The sequence below is a fragment of the Leptodactylus fuscus genome, chromosome 7, assembly GCF_031893055.1.
Source record: "Leptodactylus fuscus isolate aLepFus1 chromosome 7, aLepFus1.hap2, whole genome shotgun sequence".
In the NCBI taxonomy this organism is placed as follows: domain Eukaryota; kingdom Metazoa; phylum Chordata; class Amphibia; order Anura; family Leptodactylidae; genus Leptodactylus; species Leptodactylus fuscus.
In genome coordinates, this window is record NC_134271.1 from 29,768,631 (window position 1) to 29,783,035 (window position 14,405).

Sequence of the window (14,405 nt, forward strand, 5' to 3'; positions counted from 1 at the left end):
ATCTAATCCCCCTTCCTGCACTGAGCATGTCTGGAAAACTCTCCCATAAAAGTTCCAGACTATTGCTGCTGTCTATAGCCATGAGACAGCTGTAAAGCATATCACTAAATTTAAGGTAACCCCTTCGCGCTGCGACTCCCTGCCTTCCAAACCCCATAATTTTTTATTTTTCCGTTCACAAAGCCATATGAGGGCTTAATGTTTTCAGGACAAATTGTTCTTCATAATGGTACCATTTATTATGTTGTACAATGTACTGGGAAGCTGGAAAAAACTTCAGAATGGGGTGGAATTTGAGAAAAAGTGCAATTGTGCAACAGTCTTACAGGCTTTTTTTTTTTTTACGGTGTTCACTGTGCAATCAAAATGACTTGTCATCTGTATTGTATGTTTTGGTACGATTCCAGGGAAACCAAATGAATATGGTTTTATTTCCATTTTAAGCCCTTAACAAAAATCTAAAAGTTTGTAAAAAATTTTCTTGCCGGAAAAGTCACTCATTTTTATATTTCCGTGTATGAGGATGCACAGGACGCCTCCTTTTCCTGGGCCAGGTGTATTTTTTAGTTATACCATTTTGTCTGTTGTGTTGATCATTTTTTATTAAAAATTTTTTATCAGAGGCAAAACAGCGAAAAAACAGCAGTTTGGCACCTTTTCTTCTCCCCGATACGGCGTTTACCATATGGGAAACATATTTTTATGTACTTGTAGGCTGGGTGTTTTCAGATACAGGGATACCTAATGTACATATGCTTCAAAAGTAATTTTAACATTTATATGTATTTTAGGAAAAGAGGAGTGATTTGACCTTCGGATGTAAAAAAACGGACGTATTTTTCTATAGAACTCAATGGAAACGTCTTTTTACGGCCGTAAAAATAAGCACAAAATAAGCACAAAAAACGCCTGGCGTTACTCCGTGTGAATGTGCAAAACATTGGAATTTGTATGACAGGCAAAATGGCCGCTCCAATAATTACAAAAGTGTACATAAACAATTAATAGAATAGAAAAAAATTACAATGAGAAAGTAAAAACAGATTATAGAAAAAAATTTGTCAGGGCTCAGTGTGGTCCAGTTCTTCCACACACCAACTTTGCCTTTACGGACCTTGATTTGTACAATGGGGCGCAGTCATGATGGAAACATAGAGGGCTTTCACCAAACTGTTGGAAGCATACAATTTTCCAAAATGTCTTGGAGTACTGAAACGGGCCATTTTCTCGTGGCCTGTGGGTACGCGCAGTCTGCTCTGCCCAAGGCTTAGAAGTCTGAAACCTGCGCCGGAAGATGGAGGCAATGCTGGAGAATGTTCTCTCGCAGCATTGGGGACACCCCCGATGCTGTTTGAGCGCTGGGGCCCGCCCCCAGTGCTGTGAGAGAACTCATTTGCATACCAACAAAAACGGGATTTCAAGCAAACAGCGGTGCGAAGACAACGAAAGGTAGGAGAAGAATAGACTTTGTTAAGACTATACCGACGTGTTACTCAGAATAAAAAGCATTTGTATGATAGAATACGTTTAAAAGTTAAAAGGGTTGTCTATTTTTGCCTGGACAACCCCTTTAAGAGCCCATACACGTCTACGCTGAAGTCAATGGATCCAAGAAAACTTCAAGCTTGTGCTTTTCTGACAGGATTACCACAGATCATTCGTAGTCAAATGCGTCATGTACAAGACACATCTAGGAGGCAGGCTGGCTCAGTGGTTAGCAGTGTGGCCTTGCAGTGTTGGAGTCCTGGGTTTGAATCCAAACAAGGACAACTTCTGTGAGTAGTTTTGTAGGTTCTCCCCATTTGCCTGGGTTTCCCCTTCACACTCCAAAAGACACACTGATAGGGAAGGAAAAAAAAGAGACGCATCCGTGTCGCACGACTTTAGACAGGGTAATGTAAACAAAGCCTAAAGATACACAGAGGGCCTGAGACTGCACAGAAGCAGAGAGGACTGTGCCCAGCGCGAAGGGGGTCACAGAAACTGACAACACGAGCGGTCCTTGCGAAGCGGGAAGTGCCACTAAGGAGCCGAGACACCTCAGACTGAGGAGGGAAGAGCACCGCGGAAGTTCCCGCCTCTTTACTAACTTTCCAAGTGGAGAAAGAGGGCGGGCTGTGTGGGCGTGTCCTATACGTCGAACGCCAGTGTTTCACTAGGAATGTGGGCGTCTCCCACTGCCAATGTCAATGGAACAAAAGGCGGGGCTTCGTGGATTGACAGCGGAGTGTAGAGTATTATAGGGTAAGGGGCGTGTCCATGAGTCAAAGGCGTGGTTTGTCTGGGTAAGGTGTGCAAAGAAGGGGGCGTGTCGTCCCAGAGTCCATGAAGCAGTTGGAAGAGGAGAAGGAGGGATTGAAGGAGGGGGATCGAGGCCATGGGATCTGTCTGAGACAGAAGGACCCGGAGCGGACTACGGGGAGGGTGGGGGGACGCACGGCCAGGACCAACATGGGAGCTCCGCTGGGAGCCGTGTTCCTGCTCTCGTGCTGCTGTCTGGTCTCGGTGCGGGGTGAGTGCTGCTTCTTGTGACTTTAGTGTGCCATGTGTCCGGTGCGGGGAGAGGAGGGGGCAGCGCCGCAGCTGATGGGAGCGGGGGGTGGATGGGAGTCTGCACAGGGCCATAAAAAGTAAACTATGCACAAGTCAGAGCCTGAGTGCTCATCCCCTGCAGTGCACGGCTGCGAGCAACACGAGTGGGGCGGCGGGGGGCAGCGATCTGCCAGAGTGGGGGCTGTCACACCGGTCTGGGCAACAAGTAGCCTGGGGCTGTCACTGCAGCTGGAGGGAAAGTGCTGGGCTGTAGTCTCATCCCCCCTTATATTAGGCCACTTGTAGCCAGTGACTGTCAGATGATGTGGATTAGCATAGCCATGTCTCTTATAGTATAGATTATATCATACTATATTATATTAGCATAGCCATATGTGTGATATAGTATAGAATAGATTATATTAGTATAGCTATATGACTGTTATAGTATAGATTAGATTATATAAGTATAGCCATATGACTGTTATAGTATATATTATAGATATTATACTATAGATTATATTATACTAGCATAGCCATATGTCTGTTATAGTATAGTTATATTATATTAGTATAGCAAGATTATATTATAGATATTATATTATACTATAGATTATATTATATTACATTAGCATAGCCATATGACTGTTATAGTATAGATTATATTATAGATATTATATTATACTATATTATATTAGCATAGCCATATGACTACTATATATTATGTTAGAGCATAGTCATATGACTGTTATAGTATATTATATTAATCTAGCTATATGACATGTATTATATTAGTATAGTTATTATAGTCCCATTATATTGTTAGATACCTTCTATTAGTATCATATTAGTGTAGCGATATGATTATTATTATTCTATTCTCTGTTTGCCGTTTGCTCCTCTTCCTTATTGTTTCCGACCATGCTGCTGCCGCGTCCATCATATTTATTATTTCTGATGCTTTTTGTATTTTCTGATACATCTTCTATGTTACAAGTCGCCGCCATTGTTCGCCGCCTAGGTGCGACTTTTTAAAAGTTTTGGAGCTTGTGAAAGTTCCATCTCTTGTCGTCTTTGACTGTTTTCTGCATCTTATAAACTTTCTTCATATTTGTTCTTCAATCTGCGATTATCAAAGTAACACTCGGATTGTTTGGGATCTCAGAGGTTTTGTCGTAGCGTTGTATAATCGCAGCGTAGTCTTTAGTGAATTGTCTGCAAGCTGCGACTCGGTTCATTACACAACTTCTTAGGAGCGGACTCTCTATAGACCAGGGCTGGGTTCTCCTTATTGTTGTAGTATCTTTATGGTTAGTACCACCGCCAGATGTGTGAGGGTTGTTTTTCTGCTGGGTAGGGTAGAGTAACATATGTTTTTGTTATATACTATATAGTACATCCATGCTAACAGTATACGTTATTGGGTAGGGGGCACAAATTGGCAGGACCATCACGGAAGACCTGACTCCAGTCTGAACTACTTTAACGCCCACCATCTGGAACTGCTTTTGGCATCCCAAGTTGTGCAACCTTCTTGCTGATATTATTTTGTCATGTGAACATGTACATGGACATTGCATTATTTTCTTATGCTGAACATTTATGACTTAAGTGATTCTTTACAGTTGGCGAGGGGTTTGTGGTACAGATCCTTATAGGAGATGCATCTTAAGGTGTCCCAGATGTTTCTATTTATTCTGCTGAATGTAGATTTTGTGCTACAAATCCTTGTATGTATTCACTTCCATATGGACACACTGAACAAAAACGAGAACCGGTTTTGGGAGCCCAAACGTGACGTGTAAGATGTGCCTATGTCTACGTAAGGAATACAGCGTCACATCTGGACAAGGAACCTTACACTGGACATGTGAAGCCCAACTATCGGTCATCTGACTCTACCAGGACCATGTATTACCTAATATACTGGAGAGAAACCCTTTCTATGGTCCGATTACTATTTGGTTAGTTGTTCCATATACTGCAGGCCACAGAAAGTAGAATTCCAACTTTACAAGAGATTTTCTGCTCAATTATTTCCAGAAAGATAGTTGATGATAGAGAGAACAGTCTGTGTATAAGGCCGGTAGTAATCCCGTGTCTTGGTGCGGTCCTAGTGTGTCTTTACGGTAATGTGCGAGTAGTAATTGTACTGTAGGTCTTACCATATGTGAGAATTTTTACGGTATTAGTTGCTTTACTAATGAGGTATAAAGGTTATGGTATATGCAGAATTTTACAGCAATTGCACAACTTTTTTTGGGATGTTTTTGGAAATATTGTAGCTAAATCTATAATGTCTGAATAAAGCCTTAGCTTATGATCACATGGAGTCCTAGTGCTGGTTTTGCAGCCTTTAAAGAGAGTCTGTCAGTACCCAACATATCAATTCTTACAGATGGATTGATTCAGATGACTGCGAATTGTTGGCTACGTTACTTAACCCTTTAGTACTGTCATATCAAGTAACTATCATACACCACTACCGTACACATATCGTTATGATAGACATCATGATAGTACTTAAGGGTTAATATGGAATATTTCCATATTCCTCAATATGGAAATGCGCTATTTGGAGCAAAAGAGGGTTTACCACGAATCTCTTTGGAGTATCAGCAACGACGCTGTTGCTCCACCGAGCTCATTTGCATATTGACAAAAACAGGGACACGGAGGCAGCAATTCACCAGGAAAGAACACTGCGGGGCTGGGATCTAGTGATAGACTCCCTTTACCATAGAGAGCAGTGTATCTGGGATCAGGCAATACGTATCCCTTGTACCCTGGGTTCGAATGTGATTTGTGGAGTCGCCGCTTTTATTTCTTTATGAACGCGATCCCTTTGGGTTTATTGAAATATTTTTAAGCAACTTGACGGATACTGGTTGACATAAGACGATCACAGTGTATAAAACCGGACCGTCCCATGCCATATGGAGTGTTATGTGGCTTACATCGCAGCAATGTTTTTTCTATACAGGTGCATCCTTATAGCCCGAAACACGTTTAGGTTGGGGTCCCACGTTGCGAAAACGCAGCGTTTTACATTACCTGCAAAGTGAATGGGAAAGTGGCTAATCCCATCCACACATTGCTGAAAAATATGCGCAGCGGAAATGCTGCGATTTCGAAATCACTTGCATTTTTGCAAATCGTAGAATCTCAGTTGCACCCACGGAAGCGCTGATGTTTTGCGTATAGGTATAATAGAGGCAGAACGTCCGTAGAGGAAACCTCTGCTGACTTTCTGTGACAAACGCTGCAGAAAAAACGCAATGCAATTCCGCCGTGGTCTTTTCCGCAGCGATTCGCTGTGTGGGGCCCGGGCCTTATATATGTGCAGATTCAGTAGCTGAGCAAAGATGATTATATTAGTGCCCTATGAGGACCCATAACTTCCATATGGCAGCACATAATCCAGATTTCACTGTTGTGATGACGTTTGTGTTAGAAACTTTCGTGTCCATGGATTTTTATAATATTAATGACCCCCCCCCCCCCCCCATTAGAGGATTTAGCAGTTTACCAAAGCGGCAGGGGATTGTACACGTAATGTTTTGCTTGCCTATACCATTATACCATGCCTGCCTTTGCCGCAGTTTAGTCCGAAATGACAATCCCAGACATCTGTCTGTGGGGTTTTTTGCAAAAATGCTATTGCAAGACCTAATAATAAATTTGTGCCACACGTTCAGGAGCTATTGATATTGTCTAATATTCCATATTGAATCTTATCTACCTCGTGTTCAGCATATATGGATATGGATTATATTCACTTGATTTATTTTTCTTGTTGTATTTTTCGTTTGTTGGTCATGTTTGTATTAGTTATTGATACTTCTATACACCTGTCTCATAGGCTAGACTCACATTTGCGCCAGGCTCTCTACTGTTTGGATCCTCCAAATGATGGAGAACCTGCTCGCTAAAACACCAGTTACCATCAGCCCCCGTAGAGTATAATGGGGTCCACCCATTTATCTGTTGGATTTCGTTTTTTTGTATTGAAAATTTTCTCCATTGTAGAGGAGTCCGATGGAATCATGAGATACATTTCTAGATAAGGATTCTTGTACGTGCAGTCTGAGGGTGTTCATATGCTCCATTCTCTTCCGAGACCATATAAAATATTGGAATGGAACAGCAGAAGACCCTCGGGCTCCGCACTTATGTCATGTGCATGAGACCCAAGTAGAAGAGTTTTTATTTTTAATTGTGGCCATGAGCGGCATAAGGTCATAGGCGTGTATGTGTACTAGGCTTTATTGCCACAATCATTACATCTACAATTTCTGATCTGTACTTCCTTATGTCTGTCACTTTAACTGTTTCCTCTGGACTCCTTCATCTTGTGAATTGGGCCAGCTTCAGCAAAAACTGGCTACTAGTTTACTGAGTATTAATGTGAACCATTCACTTGCTGTCTGATCTTCCTTATTATGCAGGAAGAACTGAACAAATTGATAGTTCTGTGAGCAAAAAATTAATGGAATTGGTTTAATGATGATAATAAAATTGCTACTCATTATTATTATTATTTATTATTTATTTATATAGCACCATTAATTCCATGGTGCTGTACATTATATTAATTCCATGGTACTGTGCATTGCTATATTAATCCCATGGTGCTGTACTTTATTATATTAATCCCATGGTGCTGTACATTATATTAATTCCATGGTGCTGTACATTATTATATTAACTCCATGGTGCTGTACATTATCATATTAATTACATGGTGCTGTGCATTGCTATATTAATCCCATGGTGCTGTACCTTATTATATTAATCCCATGGTGCTGTACATTATTATATTAACTCCATGGTGCTGTACATTATCATATTAATTCCATGGTACTGTGCATTATTATATTAATCCCATGGTGCTGTACATTATCATATTAATTACATGGTGCTGTGCATTGCTATATTAATCCCATGGTGCTGTACCTTATTATATTAATCCCATGGTGCTGTACATTATTATATTAACTCCATGGTGCTGTACATTATCATATTAATTCCATGGTACTGTGCATTGCTATATTAATCCCATGGTGCTGTACCTTATTATATTAATCCCATGGTGCTGTACATTATTATATTAATTACATGGTGCTGTACATTATCATATTAATTACATGGTGCTGTACATTATTATATTAACTCCATGGTGCTGTACATTGTCATATTAATTACATGGTGCTGTACATTATTATATTAACTCCATGATGCTGTACATTATTATATTCCATGGTGCTGTACATTATTATATTATATTATATTATTATATTAATCCCATGGTGCTTTACATTTGAAGGTTTACATACGGTACACAATATACAAACAAATATAATACTAACAATGAACGACTGGCACAGCGGGGTAGAGGGCCCTGCCCGCGAGGGCTTACAGTCTATGAGGGAAGGGGGTAGAGACAGAAGGAGAGGGGGAGACTGTACAGATGGCAGTGCGGTGATAGTGTTATTGGAGGTTGTAGGCCTTCCTGAATAGGGGAGTCTTCAGGGCCTTCTTGAAGCCTGTGATTGTGGGGATCAGTGTTATGTGTCTTGGTAAGGAGTTCCAGAGTATGGGGGATGCGCGGGAGAAATCTTGGAGGCGGTCATGTGAGGAGCAGAGCGGAGTAAGAGGTCATTGGAGGATCTGAGGTTACGTGTGGGCAGGTAGCGGGAGATTAGGTCAGAGATATATGGAGGGGACAGGTTGTGGTTGGCTTTGTATGTCAGCGTTAGTAACTTGAACTCTATTCACTGGGCAATAGGTAGCCAGTGAAGGGACTGGCAGAGGGGAGCGGCCGATAAAGAACGGGGTGAAAGGTGTATTAAGTGAGCAGCACAGTTTAAGGTGGACTGGGCTGGAGTGAGTTTGGGGATGAGATGTGACTGGATCGGGTCAAACGCACAGGAGGTGAGGTGGGATTTAGAGATTAGGGTGGAGAGCTTTTCATCAGTGACGGTGGAGAAACAGGTTAAAGATGAAGACCAGCGGGCAGTTGGGTAGAGGGGCTGCTGGGGGTGTGGGGTGAGACTATCTCTGATGGTGTCAATTTTACTTTTAAAATAAGAGACAAAGTCACCAGCTGAGACAAGTGACATCAGAGGGGACAGGAGGACGTAGAAGGGAGTTGAAGTTAGTGAATAGTTGTTTGGGGTTGCGGAATAGGGCAGATATGAGTGCGGTGAGGTAGACTTGCTTTGCAGAGGTGAGTGTGTTCTTGAATACGAGTACTGCCTCTTAATACCTGAGGAAGTCCTCCTGGGAGTGGCTTTTCTTCTAAAGGCATTCTGCAACCTGTGACGAACATCTCAAATTTTTAGTCAGGTCGGTGTGCCAGGGTTGCCTATTGATCATTCAGGCTCTGATTTTGGTGAAGGGGGCCACAGAGTAAAGGGCTGAAGTAATGGTGGTATTATGGAAGGCATCAGCGGCATCTGCATCCTGGGGTGAGGATATGTCAGCGAGTGGTAGACGAGAGTCTGGGAGCGTGCGGATATCAAGGCGGTTAAGGTTCCTGGGGGGACGTGTCGATTTGGGGGGTCTATTACAGAGGAGAGAGCAGAGAATGTCAGCAGGTTGTGATCAGAGAGCGTAAACGGGGAGTTAGAGAGGCTGCATAGAGAGCAGAGGCGGGTCAATATGAGGTCCAGTGTTTGAGAGTCCAGTGGGCGGTCTTATCAGTGGTTTACATCCTTGCATGTAAAAATAACTGATCAGGACCTCCCACGGGACTCCTAAAATGTATTCTGATTATATGTCGGTCTGTTTGGCTCTCCGCGCCCTGTAACCTGCTGTCCGCAGTTCAGGCTGCATTTCCAGTGTGCCAGGTCCCTTTAAGGTCTAATGCTTATGTTGTGTAGTGGCTGTTGTTGTGCCCCCTACTGTGACAAACATACACCCTGGTCTCTTGTATTAATTTCTGGATATATAATCTTGCCATGGGAGCTGAGGTTGTCAGATGGCCTCTTTATGTGTTTGAGGATAAGTAAGAGCTTTGAGTAAATCCTGTAAAAAACGTGTTTATGCTTCCAATTAAAAGTGTTTAACGCTCCGCTGCTAAATATTGTGACTGGCACTGCCTCGGATGATCTTCTGTTTTATATAAAGAGAATTTATTAATATGATTTTGAATTACTTGGTCGCCGAGTACCACTTATTGAATTATATAGACACCGTAGGGGGTCGTGTATAGAAGCGGTTGTTGGGTGAATTGTCTAAACGCCCGTCTTCTAGATCCAGCAGAGTGGAGTGTGTTTGCTGCTGTATTGTTTACTTTGACTATAGTAGGTTTGCCTGGAGTCCCGTGTACGTACGCTCATTGATCTTAGTCAAAGATTTGTTTGCTTTTTTTCTGGCAAAGAAATTCAACAGCATAATAGGATCATCTTTGATTTTGGGTTCATGGATTAACGCTATAAATGCAGTACATGCATGTTATGGATGCCCTTATGAGACATTGAATTCTGATGTTTTGCTCCTGTAATATGGCTTGCGGTGAGGCATGCTACAAATCTGAGGCACACAGATATACTATTGGCCTATATAGATGCTGTAGGATGGATCTTAAAGGGGTTGACCAAGATTAGGGCCAAATTATGCACGGGAAAGGCAGGGGTGAACCTAGCTTTTATGCCGCCTGAGGCGGACGACAGAAAGTTCCCCCCCCTCCCCAATCCACCACTCGCTTCCTGTGCCGGGCTGCCGAGACAGTGACGTTAAGCCAGTCCAGGACAGCTTGTCCTAGACTAGCTTAGGTCAGCAAAAATGCCCCCCCCCCCCATAGCGGCATATCGCCGCCTGAAGCGGTCGCCTCATGGGAGGTGCGGCGCTGGGAAGGGGATGCTAACAAATAAGCATTACTTGCCTATTTGCATGCCTAGTTTTTGTTTAGGAGTTGTAGCCCCTGCTGTAACGTGGACACTATGTGACCATCACTACGTGACCATCACTACAGTCAGTCATCAACCTGAAAGGCTGAGGTTAGTCATTGGCTGCAGTAGTCAGATGCTGTCGATGTGACTTTCCAGCTACAGCCCTGTAAACAATGAGTGGTGACGTAACTGTAAGGGTATGTTCACACGGAGGAAAAGGTGGCGGAAACCTTTTCCACCTTGTGAACCTTCCACATCGACATTCCGGCGCGGCATCCTGCTCCTGATTAGGTCTGAATGAATGGGCCTAAACAGGAGCGTGTCTCGCGGCGCAGACACCGTGGCAAGATAGGTCATATCTAGAGATGAGCGAACACTATTCGAAACAGCCGTTTTCGAATAGCACGCTCCCATAGAAATGAATGGAGGTGGCCGGCACGATGACTTTGCCGGCGGCCGGCCGCTTAACCCCCCGCGTGCCAGCTACGTCCATTCATTTCTATGGGAGTGTGCTATTTGAAACGGCTGTTTCGATTAGTGTTCGTTCATCTCTAGTCATATCGCTTCTTTTTTCCACTACTAGCTAGCGGCTCCCATTGAAGTCAATGGGAGCCATTTTTGTAGGCGGATTTTGAGGCGAATTACACGTCAAAATCTGCCTTAAAAAAACTCCATGTGAACATACCCTAAGAAATAATGAGTTTGTTATTATACCCCATCCTCTTACTTCCTCTGCCCCAATTTTTTCTAATATCGCACAATCCCATTAATGAAGCTGTGTGCGGGAGCTTGGTCGTGCGGTGCAAAGGTTACAATTATAATGCCCTCTTAGTGGCCCTCACACAGTATAATGCGTCCCTAATGCCCCATGCAATATAATGTCCCTTCCTGTTGCCCCCAAAATATAACTCTCTTACCAAACGAAAATAAAAAAAGAGCACCTCTCCTCGCTCCCCTTCTGTTCGGTTCAGGGAGCTGGAGGCGCAATGTATGTGACATCATCATATTGCGCCTGCTGCTCCTGGGAAAGAAATGGGATGAATGATGAAGCAGAGAAGGGACGGCTCCCTGTTTCATCATTGTATGAAAGCTGGATTTGGGGCAGGCTTGAATAGTGGGACAGCAAATGCAGGACTGTCATGTTGTCCCAAGGGGCCCCCTGCTATCATAGGGCCCAGTGCAAGAGAGGCCTTAGAAACTCAATGTTTGTTTTTCTAGTATGTCCCTATATGTGACAATAGAGTAAGCAGTTATGATGAATCCGATAAACTCTTCTTGCTGTATTTACAGACTGAAAAGAGAGAGTCAATGTAAGTGGCCATATGTCAGATATTTTTATTCATTGGCCCTACAACCAGACGGCAGTAATATTTTCACACCTTAATGATAAAGACACTTGATCTCTATATGACGCCGGGTATCATTTTTCTCTCTCTTTTTTTTTTTTTTTTATGATCTGACATTTGGCTTCCACAGCCCATAGGATAATATACTGGGGCCCCTCGCGCTCATCCTCATGGGGGTTTGGTGGGTTCTACAGTTTCACCAGTGGCCATGTGGCAGTTTTGCAGTGTTATGGAGTTTCTCACAAAGTATCTAGACATGGGCAGATTTCATTGTTAGTCTATGGAAGACAACTTTATATATTAGTATGGTACAGTAGTAAGCGTTCATCTTACCAGAAACTTTTAATTAATCCTATTTTTGGATAAATTTGGGCTTAGATTTATATTAGCTAGGACCTGTAAGGGAAATCGCCGATGTTTCAGTAGGTATAATTGACATGCTGCGATTTCCAAAACCGCTCCTCTCACTAGAATGGGTCAGTTTTCTGTCCGTTTTTTTTTTTTTTTTTTTAATTTAATTGACGGCATACAGAGATAAAATGTTCATGTGAAAGAGCTTGTGTTCATCCTAGATTCTGGTATTGGTGCAAATACCGTCACAAACAGAATGAGAGTGACAGCTGCCTAAGGGCTCGTTCACATCTGCGTTGTGAACTCCGTTCTGCAGGTTTCCGTTTCCTGCCTAAAACAGAGGCAGGAGACGGAAACCTGCAGGAGTCTCTCACCCATTCATTTGAATGGGTGAGAGAGATGTCCGGCGGTGAGCGTTTTATGCTCTCCGCCGCGAAACCGGGTTATATAATCCGGACACAGAGTCGGACATGCAGTACTCTGTGTCCGGATAAAAAAAAATCCGGTTTCGCGGCGGAGAGCATAAAACGCTCACCGCCGCGCATGGCCGGACCCGGTCTGAGCTTTGCGACTTCTGGCATGAAGAAGACGGAAACCACAGAACGGAGACCCTGAACGCAGGTGTGAACTTAGCGTAAGGCAGAAATACATGAAGCCTGCAAAGGCACACATATTACCCCATGTGAAACCTCTGTATGGGATTTTGGAAGTGATTTGGGTGGGTGATTTTTTTTTTTTTTTAATTTTTTTTTTTAATTTTTTTTTTTCTACAATTCATATATGTGTGCGTGTGTATATACCGGTGCATGTGTGTGTATATATATATATATATATATATATATATATATATATATATATATTTATTTAATATATATTTTATATATATTTATATAAAAAAAATCAACAACATTATATATATATATTATAAAATTATAAAATATATATTAAATAATAATAATGATATAAATAATATTATATATATATATATATATATATTATAATGTTGTTGTTTTTTACATGCTTTTTCCCAAAAACACATTAAAAGTGTCTCTTCAATAGGAAGAAAATAACATGCTGTATTGTATTGTGAAAAGGAAAAAAAAATCTAGAAAAGTGCTGCCTAAGACAGTGCTTTTATGTGAAATCACCCTGAGATATATACAGTCCTATGAAAAAGTTTGGGCACCCCTATTAATCTTAATCATTTTTAGTTCTAAATATTTTGGTGTTTGCAGCAGCCATTTCAGTTTGATATATCTAATAACTGATGGACACAGTAATATTTCAAGATTGAAATGAGGTTTATTGTACTAACAGAAAATGCGCAATATGCATTAAACCAAAATTTGACCGGTGCAAAAATATGGGCACCTCAACAGAAAAGTGACATTAATATTTAGTAGAGCCTCCTTTTGCAAAGATAACGGCCTCTAGTCGCTTCCTGTAGCTTTTAATCAGTTCCTGGATCCTGGATGAAGGTATTTTGGACCATTTCTTTCTACAAAACAATTCAAGTTCAGTTAAGTTTGATGGTCGCCGAGCATGGACAGCCCGCTCTCAAATGATCTGAAAACAAAGATTGTTCAACATAGTTGTTCAGGGGAAGGATACAAAACGTTGTCTCAGAGATTTAACCTGTCAGTTTCCACTGTGAGGAACATAGTAAGGAAATGGAAGACCACAGGGACAGTTCTTGTTAAGCCCAGAAGTGGCAGGCAAAGAAAAATATCAGAAAGGCACAGAAGAAGAATGGTGAGAACAGTCAAGGACAATCCACAGACCACCTCCAAAGAGCTGCAGCATCATCTTGCTGCAGATGGTGTCACTGTGCATCGGTCAACTATACAGCGCACTTTGCACAAATAGAAGCTGTATGGGAGAGTGATGAGAAAGAAGCCGTTTCTGCACGTACGCCACAAATAGAGTTGCCTGAGGTATGCAAAAGCACATTTGGAGAAGCCAACTTCATTTTGGAAACAAAGATTGAGTTGTTTGGTTATAAAAAAAGGCATTATGCATGGCGTCCAAAAAGAAACAGCATTCCAAGAAAAACACATGCTACCCACTGTAAAATTTGGTGGAGGTTCCATCATGCTTTGGGGCTGTGTGGCCAATGCCGGCATCGGGAATCTTGGTAAAGTTGAGGGTCGCATGGATTCCACTTAGTATCAGCAGATTCTTGAGAATAATGTTCAAGAATCAGTGACGAAGTTGAAGTTACGCCGGGGATGGATATTTCAGCAAGACAATGATCCAAAACACCGCTCCAAATCAACTCAGG

The 14,405-nt window shown here is 42.2% G+C and overlaps 1 protein-coding gene across 1 annotated transcript in view; it reads left to right on the plus strand.

Moving 5' to 3' along the window:
- The first annotated feature begins 2,349 nt into the window (after nucleotides 1–2,349).
- Nucleotides 2,350–14,405, plus strand: part of LOC142213245 (low-density lipoprotein receptor-related protein 5-like) — a 114,984-nt gene continuing 102,928 nt past the window's right edge. The window contains exon 1 of the mRNA XM_075281530.1: nucleotides 2,350–2,512. Coding sequence (XP_075137631.1) covers nucleotides 2,452–2,512 — 61 coding nt within the window. The 5' untranslated portion in view covers nucleotides 2,350–2,451. The remainder of the gene's footprint in view (nucleotides 2,513–14,405) is intronic.